This window comes from Thalassophryne amazonica, chromosome 20 (assembly GCF_902500255.1).
Source record: "Thalassophryne amazonica chromosome 20, fThaAma1.1, whole genome shotgun sequence".
Lineage (NCBI taxonomy): Eukaryota > Metazoa > Chordata > Actinopteri > Batrachoidiformes > Batrachoididae > Thalassophryne > Thalassophryne amazonica.
Genome location: NC_047122.1, coordinates 1,675,733 through 1,691,575, shown reverse-complemented (window position 1 = coordinate 1,691,575; position 15,843 = coordinate 1,675,733). Strand labels below are relative to the sequence as shown.

Here is a 15,843-nt window from a genome sequence, read left to right as displayed (position 1 = left end):
AAGCTACACTTATTACAAGTACCGTTACTGCTAAAGGAGGCCGAGGAATAACTAAACATTTCACACCCAGAGCAGAAAAGTGCGGGAGAGACAGGAGAAGCCGCCATGCTAAATCGGCTAAGAGCTAGTAGCTACGCTAAGCTAGCGGATTCCTAAAAACACGCAAAGTGAATAATGTGTAAATAATTTAGAGGTGATTCAGCAGAAGGAGTGCTTTAGTTAAGGCACGTAAAGATTACACTGGGAAACAAATCGTAATCTAGATAACTAGATCAATCTAACTGCACAGATTAAACAGCTAACAGATACAGAAAAACACCGCTGTGCTCCGGAACAGGAAGTGATACAATACCGCAGTGAGAGCCAACCACCAGTAGAGTCAAGCAAGCAATATGTTAGTTTAAATGAGTCAACACCCCCGAGTCACACTAACTGCCAGAACGCTCGTAGCACGGGCCGAGGCGGAGGATTAGCAGCAATCTTCCATTCCAGCTTATTAATTAATCAAAAACCCAGACAGACCTTTAATTCATTTGAAAGCTTGACTCTTAGTCTTGTCCATCCAAATTGGAAGTCCCAAAAACCAGTTTTATTTGTTATTATCTATCATCCTCCTGGTCGTTACTGTGAGTTTCTCTGTGAATTTTCAGACCTTTTGTCTGACTTAGTGCTTAGCTCAGATAAGATAATTATAGTGGGCGATTTTAACATCCACACAGATGCTGAGAATGACAGCCTCAACACTGCATTTAATCTATTATTAGACTCAGTTGGCTTCGCTCAAAATGTAAATGAGTCCACCCACCACTTTAATCATATCTTAGATCTTGTTCTGACTTATGGTATGGAAATAGAAGACTTAACAGTATTCCCTGAAAACTCCCTTCTGTCTGGTCATTTCTTAATAACATTTACATTTACTCTGATGGACTACCCAGCAGTGGGGAATAAGTTTCATTACACTAGAAGTCTTTCAGAAAGCGCTGTAACTAGGTTTAAGGATATGATTCCTTCTTTATGTTCTCTAATGCCATATAACAACACAGTGCAGAGTAGCTACCTAAACTCTGTAAGTGAGATAGAATATCTCGTCAATAGTTTTACATCCTCATTGAAGACAACTTTGGATGCTGTAGCTCCTCTGAAAAAGAGAGCTTTAAATCAGAAGTGCCTGACTCTGTGGTATAACTCACAAACTCGTAGCTTAAAGCAGATAACCCGTAAGTTGGAGAGGAAATGGCGTCTCACTAATTTAGAAGATCTTCACTTAGCCTGGAAAAAGAGTCTGTTGCTCTATAAAAAAGCCCTCCGTAAAGCTAGGACATCTTTCTACTCATCACTAATTGAAGAAAATAAGAACAACCCCAGGTTTCTTTTCAGCACTGTAGCCAGGCTGACAAAGAGTCAGAGCTCTATTGAGCTGAGTATTCCATTAACTTTAACTAGTAATGACTTCATGACTTTCTTTGCTAACAAAATTTTAACTATTAGAGAAAAAAATTACTCATAACCATCCCAAAGACGTATCGTTATCTTTGGCTGCTTTCAGTGATGCCGGTATTTGGTTAGACTCTTTCTCTTCGATTGTTCTGTCTGAGTTATTTTCATTAGTTACTTCATCCAAACCATCAACATGTCTATTAGACCCCATTCCTACCAGGCTGCTCAAGGAAGCCCTACCATTATTTAATGCTTCGATCTTAAATATGATCAATCTATCTTTATTAGTTGGCTATGTACCACAGGCTTTTAAGGTGGCAGTAATTAAACCATTACTTAAAAAGCCATCACTTGACCCAGCTATCTTAGCTAATTATAGGCCAATCTCCAACCTTCCTTTTCTCTCAAAAATTCTTGAAAGGGTAGTTGTAAAACAGCTAACTGATCATCTGCAGAGGAATGGTCTATTTGAAGAGTTTCAGTCAGGTTTTAGAATTCATCATAGTACAGAAACAGCATTAGTGAAGGTTACAAATGATCTTCTTATGGCCTCGGACAGTGGACTCATCTCTGTGCTTGTTCTGTTAGACCTCAGTGCTGCTTTTGATACTGTTGACCATAAAATTTTATTACAGAGATTAGAGCATGCCATAGGTATTAAAGGCACTGCGCTGCGGTGGTTTGAATCATATTTGTCTAGTAGATTACAATTTGTTCATGTAAATGGGGAATCTTCTTCACAGACTAAAGTTAATTATAGAGTTCCACAAGGTTCTGTGCTAGGACCAATTTTATTCACTTTATACATGCTTCCCTTAGGCAGTATTATTAGACGGTATTGCTTAAATTTTCATTGTTACGCAGATGATACCCAGCTTTATCTATCCATGAAGCCAGAGGACACACACCAATTAGCTAAACTGCAGGATTGTCTTACAGACATAAAGACATGGATGACCTCTAATTTCCTGCTTTTAAACTCAGATAAAACTGAAGTTATTGTACTTGGCCCCACAAATCTTAGAAACATGGTGTCTAACCAGATCCTTACTCTGGATGGCATTACCCTGACCTCTAGTAATACTGTGAGAAATCTTGGAGTAATTTTTGATCAGGATATGTCATTCAAAGCGCATATTAAACAAATATGTAGGACTGCTTTTTTGCATTTAGGCAATATCTCTAAAATTAGAAAGGTTTTGTCTCAGAGTGATGCTGAAAAACTAATTCATGCATTTATTTCCTATAGGCTGGACTATTGTAATTCATTATTATCAGGTTGTCCTAAAAGTTCCCTAAAAAGCCTTCAGTTAATTCAAAATGCTGCAGCTAGAGTCCTGACGGGGACTAGAAGGAGAGAGCATATCTCACCCATATTGGCCTCTCTTCATTGGCTTCCTGTTAATTCTAGAATAGAATTTAAAATTCTTCTTCTTACTTATAAGGTTTTGAATAATCAGGTCCCATCTTATCTTAGGGACCTCGTAGTACCATATCACCCCAATAGAGCGCTTCGCTCTCAGACTGCAGGCTTACTTGTAGTTCCTAGGGTTTGTAAGAGTAGAATGGGAGGCAGAGCCTTCAGCTTTCAGGCTCCTCTCCTGTGGAACCAGCTCCCAATTCAGATCAGGGAGACAGACACCCTCTCTACTTTTAAGATTAGGCTTAAAACTTTCCTTTTTGCTAAAGCTTATAGTTAGGGCTGGATCAGGTGACCCTGAACCATCCCTTAGTTATGCTGCTATAGACGTAGACTGCTGGGGGGTTCCCATGATGCACTGTTTCTTTCTCTTTTTGCTCTGTATGCACCACTCTGCATTTAATCATTAGTGATTGATCTCTGCTCCCCTCCACAGCATGTCTTTTTCCTGGTTCTCTCCCTCAGCCCCAACCAGTCCCAGCAGAAGACTGCCCCTCCCTGAGCCTGGTTCTGCTGGAGGTTTCTTCCTGTTAAAAGGGAGTTTTTCCTTCCCACTGTAGCCAAGTGCTTGCTCACAGGGGGTTGTTTTGACCGTTGGGGTTTTACATCATTATTGTATGGCTTTGCCTTACAATATAAGGCGCCTTGGGGGCAACTGTTTGTTGTGATTTGGCGCTATATAAAAAAAATTGATTGAATTGATTGATATAACGCACTGAGTTTTTTATTTTTCCTGGTAATATTGATTTTGCAGGAGGATATTATTTTGGTCTTTATTCGATATTTACGGATTTTAATTTTATAATTTTAGGCTTCTTGCTAGATATTAAGTTTTATTACTCCTTATTTTATGATGATACTGTTGCTGCATGACTGCTCTTCTTTAGTCTGTTACACTATTTATAGTCACAGTCCCAAGGCTTTTTGTTTTAGTTGATGCAGTTCTGGAGCACCTGTGGAGGACTATTTTGAGGGGAACTGGTTTTCCTATTTATTGTTGTGTATGTTCTTACTTGTAATTTTCTTTGTTACTCAACACCCAGTGAAGATTAAAGTAATTAGTTGTGATGCTTTGTGAGTATGTACATTGCTAACTGCTTGTGATGTCAGCTGACAGTCTGGGCTCTTTAAATTTAATTTCTTGGAATGTTAAGGGCCTTAACCACCCAATTAAGAGGAAAAAAGATTATCACATTTATTAAATCCAAAAAAGTTGATATAGCCCTTCTTCAGGAAACCCATCTTGTAATTAGTGAATCAAAAAAACTCTGTAGCGACTGGGTGGGTCAGGCCTTTGTATCTTGCAGGAATAGTCAGAGTAGGGGAGTGCTAATTTTAATTCACAAAAATTTGGAGTTTAAGTGTGTTAAGGAGGTCATAGATGATGTGGGGAGGTTTCTGCTGCTTCTTGCTGAGATACAAGGCCATAAAGTGATAATAGCTAATGTCTATACTCCAAATGTTAACGATCCTTTATTTTTTGGACAGCTGGAGCATAGGCTTAGTGAAATGGGTGATTACCCCATTTGGATAGGTTGGGATTTCAATCAGGTTATGGATAATATTCTTGATCGCAGCACCCCGTCACAACATCGGCCCAAGTCGAGCTCTGCAATACAGGGCATATGCAACGCTCTTGGCCTAGTGGATATTTGGCGTCTGTTTAATCCTTCCTCTAGAGATTATACCGTCTACTCTTCCCCCCATAATGTCATGTCCAGGATTGATTATTTTTTGGTCTCGAAAACTTTTGTCTCCTCAGTAAACTCCAGCTCTATTGGCAGTATATTCCTCTCTGATCATGCTCCAGTTTTCATGCAGGTGGCCCTACCTTGCTACTCTCGCAGGTCCCCTAGATGAAGGCTCAATTCGAGCCTTCTCCTTAATCCTGATTTCGTGTCCTCTTTAAAGGCAGAGATTGCTCTATATCTGGAGACTAACTGGCCATCTGTGTCCTCTACTAGTGTGGCATGGGAGGCTTTTAAGACATTCATTAAAGGTCATATTATTCAATATGCTTCATTTAGAAAAAAGTCTAACAATGCCAAACAACTCGATTTGGAGAGGGATATTGCAGTAGCTGAAACTGCATTTAAACAAGATATGAGCTCAGCCAATTTGTCCTTTCTGGTTAAACTCAAGTATGAACGGAACTCAATTCTGACACAGAAAGTTGAATTCTCTCTGTTCCATCTTAGGCACAAACAGTTTGAGGAGGGTGACAAAGCTGGTAAAATGTTGGCCAGATACATTAAGATGAAAGAGGCCCAAAGTGCAATCCCAGCAATTAGATCACAGAATGGGACTCTGGTGTTTGAACCCAATGACATTAACAACACGTTTAGGGACTTTTATATTGAACTCTACTCATCGGAAATACAAGCTGAGCAGCAAGCGATTCAACACTTCTTGTCTTCCCTTTCTTTGCCTTCTCTTTCTAAGGAACAAGCAGACAGACTTGATGCTCCCCTTACTAGAGAAGAGATAGTGAAGGCTATTAAAAGTCTCCCATCCGGAAAAGCTCCTGGACCTGACGGTTTCATTGCAGAATTCTATATAACTTTTGCAGATGAGCTCTCTTCTATGCTGTTAGAGATGTACATTGAGGCATTGAATTGTGGGCATCTCCCACCAATATTGACTGAGGCTCTAATTACACTTATATTAAAGAGTGATAGGGACCCTTTAGAATGCAAAAAATTATAGGCCGATTAGCTTAATTAATTGTGAATGCAAGATTCTCTCAAAAATTTTAGCTATGAGATTGGACAATGTAATAGCCAGCCTTATACAACCCCGATCAACTGGGATTTATTCGGTCCCATAGCGCAGCAGATAATATTAGGCGTTTAATTGATGTCATGTGGGCTATCCAGAATGATGCTCCTTTCTGATCCAGCTGCGGCCCTCTCCCTAGATGCCGAAAAAGCATTTGATAGGGTAGAGTGGCATTACCTTCTAGCCACCCTAGAGGCCTTTGGGCTTGGTCAAATGTTCCTTTCCTGGATTAAGCTCCTATATAATGATCCCAACGCCTCTGTAACAACAAACCGGGTTATTTCACGACCGTTCAAGCTCCATAGAGGCACACGTCAGGGCTGTCCTTTGAGCCCTCTGCTTTTTGCTTTGGCTTTAGAATGTTTCTGTGTAGGCTCTCAGTTGTCCAGGAGGTTTCCATAGTAGAGAAGCTTGAATCTTCGACTGGACTGGGTTGCTTGACGCAAGGACGTTTTGCTTCAAATCGCAGAAGCTTCCTCAGCTAAAATTCTTGCTCTGGTGGTCTGACTTCTGTCTTGACTCTTGTAGAGAAGAACTCTTCTTCTCTACTTTGGCTTTAGAACCATTAGTAGCCTCTATTCGCAAAGAACCCCACTTTCCTGGTCTTCAAATTAATGGTAGCACTCATAAGATCATGTTATATGCCGATGATGCTCTGCTATTAGTCACGCAGCCACATTAGTCCATACCCACACTCTTTAAAATGATTGATCAGTTTTCTAGTTTATCTGGCTATAGGGTTAATTGGACAAAATCAGAAGCTCTGCCCTTGACATCTTATTGCCCTAAGACACTGTTTACATTAGGTGACATTGCTTGGCCACAGTCTGGAATTAAATATCTTGGAATCCTATTTCCCCACTCACTCTCAGATTTAATTCGGGTTAACAATGAGCCTTTATTGACCAGAATGTCGGCTGACATAGAAAGATGGTCCCCTCTCTTTTTGTCTCTCTGGGGCAGGGTTAATGTTATTAAGATGATTTGTGCACCAAGATTCAATTTTCTTTTACAGACTCTCCCTGTGAAGATCCCACTGTGTTATTTTCATTATTTTGATAAGTTATGTAACACTTTTTTATGGAACAAAAAGCGTCCTAGATTGAAACTGAGGAGTTTACAGAAACAAACAGACAAAGGTGGACTCTGGGTTCCGAATCTGTTGTTTTTGTTGTGTGGGCCGCTGAAGAGGAGGTACTGCTGGCCCACCACCACAAGATGGCGCCCTGCTTGAAGTGCGGGCTTCAAGCACGAGAGGGCGTCGGAGCGACCGGGAGTGACAGCTGTCACTCATCATCCGTACCAGCTGTCACTCATCCACTACACATCACCACCACCATAAAGGCCGGACTGCAACTCCACCTCCCCGCCGAGAAATCAGCTACCAATCAGGTAACTTCTCTGCTGACTTACAAAGTAACAATCTGAACTTCTTTGCAGCTGTTTTCCTGTGGTGTGTCCTTATCTGTGGGATTGGCGTTTGGTGTGATCAGCGACGGCTTCGCCTCACACCCCAAACCAGATAAGTGGTTAGACAGGAGCTGCACGAGTGTGTGATTGGAGGTGGAGGTGCTCCCTCCTAACTAAACACTGACTGTGGGATTACTGAGTGTGCGAACTCACACTCATCAGGACTGTCTCTGTTCTCTGCCAGCAGTACCGGGTCTGACTGCTGAAGACAGTGGCCACCTGGGGCGCAGGGCTTGGCGGCTCCGGTGTTCTTCAGATCCATTGGTGGTGGAAGCTGTGTGGGATCCGGCTCTTCTCTCGCCAGACGTCTTCTATCATCGAGCCTGCCCACACGTCACCTTGTGTATAATTGACATTCCACCATATTGTTATTGTCTGTACTTCGTTGTGCGATTCACAACATTAAATTGTTACTTTTTGGCTTATCCATTGTCCGTTCATTAACGCCCCCTGTTGTGGGTCCGTGTCACGACACTTTCACAACAGTTTTATCATTATGCTTTTAGCCTTAGGCATTTGATTCACTGGGCTCTTCCTCCTGAAAGAGCTCCCCCTTGGTATTCTCTCGAAAGTTACCTATGTGGGTCCCTCCCCCCTCTGCACTTTGTTACCATAAGACTCCCCTCTAAATGTAGAACCCACCCCATTGTGTCCTTCTTGCAATATGTTTGGAAGAGGGTTGCACTTTGATTGGGTTTTAACCCTAATCTCCATATGGCTGCCTCTATTTGGCATAACCCAAGTATGTGTATTGAAAAATCTCCATTTATTTGGGGCTCCTGGGTAGAGAGGGGGATCTTGGTTTTGAGAGATCTGTATGAAGGGGGAACTTTTAAATCATTCACAGACCTTTGTACACAATTTGGATTACCTCAAAATCAATTCTGGAGATACCTACAACTGTGACATTTGTTGTGCCACACCTTTGAATCGCTTACTTGTCCTCCCTATGATGTAGATTGGTTTACCCAAGCGCTGGAGGTGTTTGGAAAGGGTTTTAGGGCTTCGGTGTATTATTCAATACTTCTTGGGAGTTTGGAAAAGAGCCCCTCGACCCTTAAGTTAGCATGGGAAATGGATCTCAATACTCATTTTACTGATGCTGAATGGGTTAGAGTTTTGCGAAATGGTAAAAAATTGTCAAGGGAGCTAAGGACACGTCTTGTACAATTTAAAATACTGAATAGGATTTACTGGACACCTTATAAATTGTACAGAGTGAAATTAGCTCAATCTCCCATTTGCTGGAAGTGCAGAGGAGGGAAGGGTACACTTATCCACATGATATGGAGCTGTCCTAAGATCCAGGATTTTTGGGGGGAAGTTCATCAATATGTTATGCAGGTCATTAAACATGATGTACCCTTCTCCCAGAGATTATTTACACTGGGTGATCCTTCTGTTCTTGACTCCCTTCCCTCCCATGATGCCGAGTGGGCCCAGACGGCCCTGATGGTGGGCCGTAAACTTATAACCTCCCATTGGAAATCTTCCTCTGCCCCATCGGTGGCATTATGGCACAAGGAGCTGGGTAAACTAGCTGCTCTGGAGGGCCTTTCATTTAAACTTCTGGACAAAAAAGATAGTTTTCACTTGAAGTGGGACTCCTACCTTGCCAGTTTAAACAGGCGGGTGTAAAATGGCGAGACTGGCTACTCGTTATAGATTCCATCACTGGGTGTTTTTGTGTGTGTTTGTTTTCAGTTGTTTATTATTATTTTCTTCTTTTTTTTCTTTTCTCCCTGTCATAGTGCAAATGTTTTCCTATATTGTATGTTGTAAATATCTTGCACTTCTGTTTTATTTGGTGTTGTAAAAATCAATAAAGATCAAATCATAAAAAAACAAACAAACAAAAAAAAACCAAAACAATCCTTATGGTACACACCACAAGCTGAGTGCTTCCTGCATAAATCCAGCCCACTTCACTATTGCTTTTACTAAACTATGTTTACATTTAACTTGGCAACAGCTCCTTGTTGCTACTACATAAATAAAATAAAAATGAAAATGAAACATTTTAATTTCAAAAGAAAGGATGCCATTCTACTGCTGAATTTGTTGGTTGTCAGAAGGGAAAAGAAGCCTAAACCTTTGCTGCTCCTGAAGATGGGGTTCAAACTCACACTCTTTGGACATTCCGACTGTGAAGCACTTCTGCAGGCGGCAGTACTGGCAGCGGTTCCTCGTCACTTTGTTAATAATGCAGTTCTTGTCACGGTGACACGTGTACACCATGTTCTTCTGGATGCTTCTGCGGAAAAATCCCTGAAGAAAACACAGACAGGAGAAGATACAGAGAGGCTGTATATATCAAGTTGTTTTATATGCATTTGTAGACATTGCTTTCAGTTTGAGTTTACAGAAGATAATTTTAGATTTATTTATTTTTTATTTGTATTTGAAATGGCCTAAACAAATTAACATGTGTGAAATACCCAGTGTTCCAATACTTTTAAGGGCAATTGAGAAACACTCAGGGGAATGTGTATTTTTAAGTAAAATACATCATCCTGCTTTCATTCAGAGAGCAAAATTAAAGGTTATTAAAAAAAAAGTCCTTCAGAGAGCAAAAAAGCCTGAGTTTCTTTCGTGCAGCAGATAACAGAATATTTACAAAGGAATCATGCAAATGGTGATAGAAGCACCAGACTCACCACAAATACACCTTAGACCAGGGGTGGGCATCGAGGGCCGAGACACTGCAGGTTTTCCATGCAACCATTCACCTCAGCAGGTGGGTTGCTAATGAGCTTCTCCTCTGAACATAAACACCTGGTTGTCAATGAAATCACCTGCTGAGACACCTGATCATTAATGAAATCACCTGCTGAGGTGACTGGTTGCACGGAAAACCTGCAGTGTCTCGGCCCTTTATGGCACATGATTGCCCACCCCTGCCTTAGACATTACTCTTTAAAAAAAAAAAAAAAGATTGGCCATTTGAGTTTTCAGAAGACAGCCAGGGGTCAATTGAAGAATTACACAGGAGTCAAAATTAAAAGTTGCTCGAATCATATTGAAAACTACACCAAAAAGGTATAGTTTGGACTATCTGTGAATGAATGTTATGGAGTTATAGGGTTAACAACAGCAAGAATGGTGACAAAGGTCAATTTCAGATTGTACAGGGTCAAAAGTTAAAGTTGCTCTAATTATGGTAAAAAAAAAAAAGTGAGGCAAATTATTGTTTGAGTTAATAGGGTTTTAAAAAAGGAATAATTTGCTTTAGTCATCATGCTTAGTTATCATGTTACGGGTTAAGATATGTCTCGTCATACAACCCCAATTCCATTGAAGTAAAGTCATTGTGTAAAATGTAAATCAATCCCACGACCGTCTTGCTGTGAGGCAACAGTACTAACCACTAAGCCAACTTGTTGCCATTTTATGAATATACAACTCCAATTCCAATAAAGTTGGGACGTTGTGTAAAATGTAAATAAAAACAGAATACAATGATTTTCAAATCCTCTTCAACCTATATTCAGTTGAATACACCACAAAGACAAGATATTTAATGTTCAAACTGATAAACTTTATAGTTTATATGGTTGAAATGGATGCCTGCAACAGGTTTCAAAAAAGCTGGGACAGTGGTATGTTTACCACTGTGTTACATCACCTTTCCTTCTAACAACACTCAACAAGCGTTTGGGAACTGAGGACACTAATTGTGAGTGTCATGACTGGGTATAAAAGGAGCATCCCCAAAAGGCTCAGCCGTTCACAAACAAAGATGGGGTGAGAATCACCACTTTGTGAACAACTCCATAGGGTTACAGCTATCAATTATTTTAGTAATCAAGTATTCTATCGGTTATTCTGGTGATTAATTGAGTAATCTGATAAAAAGTACTTTTGCGTTTTTAAACAACATCAATAGTCCAGGGCTCTCCCTACCCAGCAATGGCACAATGTCGCTGCACCAAAGTCTTGACATTTTGCTGAAATGGAGATGGGATGTGTCTTTCTGTTTCATGAACCATTTTAATTTTTTTTTTTTTTTTTAATGTTGGTGGACTGGGTACCTGCGTGATTTTTTAAAATCCCTCTTTCTCTGCGATTCAGCAGTTGCATTTCAGCTGGAGGTTGAATATGCAAGCCTCGCAGTCAGTTTTTTTATTTAATTTTTTTTAAGTTACAGTGTTTAAGAAGTGTTGTGTGTTGCCCTAAAAATTGAAAATTAAAAAGTGAAACACTCAGTGCGAGTCTGAGCAAAATACAGTTGAAAGAGTGGACTTCTGCTGAGAGGATCTTCTTTCAGAAACTGTTTGACAGTGTGACCGGGAGTGGAGCTGTAGCTGTGTGAGGGGCTCCCCCACTGATCTCTATATATGACTGGATCGCTCATTGGCCCACACACTCCGTACAAACTGCTGAAGCAAACTGGCGGCCATCTTTCAACTCCAAACTTATACAGACTTAGACAGAGCACATAGACAGCTTATTAGAATGTTAACCATGTCAAGTAATAACTGAGCTGATTCCCTCATTTACTTATTTTTGTTCTTCGCATAATATAAGATTGATCCCTCCTAATCTATGCCTGCTATGATTAGCTATTTGATTTATTTACTTTCTGTGTTTTATTACTTCGACATTTTCTTCCCTTCTATTCTCACTTACTCATATCTCACTGGGACAATTACTCAAATCTAAAAATGATCATTCTTTAATCAAAGTTTATACAAGTGTTGTGGAATCGTCAGCAAGCTTATATATATATATATATATATATATATATATATATATATATATATATATATATATATATACACGAGGTCTGTCAATAAAGTAACGGTCCTTTTTATTTTTTTCAAAAACTATATGGATTTCATTCATATGTTTTTACGTCAGACATGCTTGAACCCTCGTGCGCATGCGTGAGTTTTTCCACGCCTGTCGGTGACGTCATTCGCCTGTGAGCACTCCTTGTGGGAGGAGTCGTCCAACCCCTCGTCGGAATTCCTTTGTCTGAGAAGTTGCTGAGAGACTGGCGCTTTGTTTGATCAAAATTTTTTCTAAACCTGTGAGACACATTGAAGTGGACACGGTTCTAAAAATTAAGCTGGTTTTCAGTGAAAATTTTAACGGCTGATGAGAGATTTTGAGGTGATACTGTCACTTGGACTTCCCACGGTGCGAGACGTCTTGCAGCGCTCTCAGGCGCCGTTGTCAGCCTGTTTCGAGCTGAAAACCTCCACATTTCAGGCTCTATTGATCCAGGACGTCGTGAGAGAACAGAGAAGTTTCAGAAGAAGTCGGTTTCAGCATTTTATCCGGATATTCCACTGTTAAAGGAGATTTTTTTAATGAAAGACGTGCGGACGGATTGCAGCGTCGGCTCGCAGCTGCCGCGATGCTCCGCCACAGGAAAAACACCTCTGTTGGAAGCCTTAAGGACAAGTTGGAACATGTCCAGCTGTTAAACAATTTTTCATATACTCACTCCACTGAAAGCCATCAAAAGCCGCCTGGATTTTACAAATGGTTTTCAACACGGAGGTGTTTTTCCTGTGCTGCCGCACTGCGCCAGCTGCGTCCCGACGCACGGACCCGTCCGCACGTCTTTCATTAAAAAAATCATTAAACAGTGGAATATCCGGATAAAATGCTGAAACCGACTTCTTCTGAAACTTCTCTGTTCTCTCACGACGTCCTGGATCAATAGAGCCTGAAATGTGGAGGTTTTAAGCTTGAAACAGGCTGACGACGGCGGCTGAGAGCGCTGAGCGACGTCTCGCACCGTGGGAAGTCCTTAAAGCGACAGAATCACCTCAAAATCTCTCATCAGCCGTTAAAATTTTCACCGAAAACCAGCTTAATTTTTTGAACCGTGCCCACTTCGATGTGCCTCACACGTTTAGAAAAAATTTTGATCAAACAAAGTGCCGGTCTCTCAGCAACTTCTCAGACAAAGGAATTCCGACGAGGGGTTGGACGACTCCTCCCACAAGGAGTGCTCACAGGCGAATGACGTCACCGACAGGCGTGGAAAAACTCACGCATGCGCACGAGGGTTCAAGCATGTCTGACGTAAAAACATATGAATGAAATCCATATAGTTTTTGAAAAAAATAAAAAGGACCCTTACTTTATTGACAGCCCTCGTAGTTTTTGAAAAAATAAAAAGGACCTATACTTTATTGACAGCCCTTGTATATATATATATATATATATATATATATATATATATATATATATATATATATATATATATATATATACTCAAAACAAAAATATAAACGCAACACTTTTGGTTTTGCTCCCATTTTGTATGAGATGAACTCAAAGATCTAAAACTTTTTCCACATACACAATATCACCATTTCCCTCAAATATTGTTCACAAACCAGTCTAAATCTGTGATAGTGAGCACTTCTCCTTTGCTGAGATAATCCATCTCACCTCACAGGTATGCCATATCAAGATGCTGATTAGACACCATGATTAGTGCACAGGTGTGCCTTAGACTGCCCACAATAAAAGGCCACTCTGAAAGGTGCAGTTTTGTTTTATTGGGGGGGGATACCAGTCAGTATCTGGTGTGACCACTATTTGCCTCATGCAGTGCAACACATCTCCTTCACATCATCCGTGAAGAGAACACCTCTCCAACGTGCCAAATGCCAGCGAATGTGAGCATTTGCCCACTCAAGTCGGTTACGATGACAAACTGGAGTCAGGTCGAGACCCCGATGAGGACGACGAGCATGCAGATGAGCTTCCCTGAGATGGTTTCTGACAGTTTGTGCAAAAATTCTTTGGTTATGCAAACCGATTGTTTCAGCAGCTGTCCGAGTGGCTGGTCTCAGACGATCTTGGAGGTGAACATGCTGGATGTGGAGGTCCTGGGCTGGTGTGGTTACACGTGGTCTGCGGTTGTGAGGCTGGTTGGATGTACTGCCAAATTCTCTGAAACGACTTTGCAGACGGCTTATGGTAGAGACATGAACATTCAATACACGAGCAACAGCTCTGGTTGACATTCCTGCTGCCAGCATGCCAATTGCACGCTCCCTCAAATCTTGCGACATCTGTGGCATTGTGCTGTGTGATAAAACTGCACCTTTCAGAGTGGCCTTTTATTGTGGACAGTCTAAGGCACACCTGTGCACTAATCATGGTGTCTAATCAGCATCTTGGTATGGCACACCTGTGAGATGGGATGGATTATCTCAGCAAAGGAGAAGTGCTCACTATCACAGATTTAGACTGGTTTGTGAACAATATTTGAGGGAAATGGTGATATTGTGTATGTGGAAAAAGTTTTAGATCTTTGAGTTCATCTCATACAAAATGGGAGCAAAACCAAAAGTGTTGCGTTTATATTTTTGTTGAGTGTATATGCAGGGCTGTATATAAGAATGTGAAAGGGGGGGTTCAAATCCTTGAGTTGGGGGTCCAATTGCCCTCCGGTGGGGTTGAGGGGCAACGCCCTCGTGGGGGGCGAAGCCCCCCGAAGCAGAAGCTTTTTGAGGATTTCGAGGGGTAAAAAGCTACATAAATTTCATTTGAAACCCAAAATGTATCATTTTAGGAAATTCTTCTTCATCTTCATCTTTCGGCTGTTCCCGTTAGGGGTCGCCACAGCAGATCAATCGTTTCCATCTCACCCTGTCCTCTGTATCTTCCTCTGTCACACTAACCACCTGCATGTCCTCTCTCAGTACATCCATGAACTTTGTCTCCAAACCGTCCCACCTGAGCTGTCCCTCTGACATGTTCATTCCTAATCTTGTCCATTCTTGTCACTCCCAAACAGAATCTCAACATCTTCAGCTCTGCCACCTCCAGCTCTGCCTCCTGTCTTTTTGTTAGTGCCACTGTCTCTAAACCATACAACATAGCTGGTCTCACTACTGTTATGTAAAATTTCCCCTTCACTCTTGCTGATATTCTTCAGTCACAAATCACTCCTGCCACCTTTCTCCACCCACTCCACCCTGCCTGCACTCTCTTCTTCACCTCTCTACCACACTCTCCATTACTTTGAACAGTTGACCCCAAATATTTAAACTCATCTACTTTCACCACTTCTACTCCTTGTAACTGCACTATTCCACTGGGCTCCCTCTCATTCACACACATGTACTCAGTCTTGCTTCTACTGACTTTCATTCCCTTCTCTCCAAAGCATATCTCCACTTCTCCAGACTAGACTCAACTTGCTCTCTACTCTCACTACAGATCACGTCATCTGCAAACATCATAGTCCATGGGGACTCCTGTTTGATCTCATCTGTCAACCTGTCCATCACCACTGCAAACAAGAAAGGACTCAGAGCTGATCCTTGGTGTAATCCCACCTCCACCTTGAATGAGTCTGTCATTCCGACTGCACATCTCACTGCTGTCACACTATTCTTGTACATGTCCTGCACTACCCTAACATACTTCTCTGCCACTCCAGACTTCCTCATACAATGCCACAACTCTTCTCTTGGCACCCTATCATAAGCTTTTTCTAAGTCCACAAACACACAATGTAACTCTTTCTGTCCTTCTCTGTACTTTTCCAACAGTATTCTCAGAGCAAACATTGCATCTGTAGTGCTCTTTCTTGGCATGAAACCATATTGCTGCTCACAGATCTTCACCTGTTTTCTAAGCCTAGCTTCTACTACTCTTTCCCATAACTTCGCGCCTTGGGGCAACTGTTTGTTGTGATTTGGCGCTATATAAAAAAATTGATTGATTGATTGAACTTCATGCTGTGGCTGATCAGCTTT

The 15,843-nt window shown here is 41.3% G+C and overlaps 1 protein-coding gene across 2 annotated transcripts in view; it reads right to left on the bottom strand.

The window, feature by feature from the left end:
• Positions 1–15,843, bottom strand: part of LOC117501569 (retinoic acid receptor beta-like) — a 956,089-nt gene that overhangs the window by 478,165 nt on the left and 462,081 nt on the right. For both annotated transcript variants that reach the window (XM_034160474.1, XM_034160475.1), the window contains exon 3: positions 9,235–9,376. In XM_034160474.1, coding sequence (XP_034016365.1) covers positions 9,235–9,376 — 142 coding nt within the window. The remainder of the gene's footprint in view (positions 1–9,234; positions 9,377–15,843) is intronic.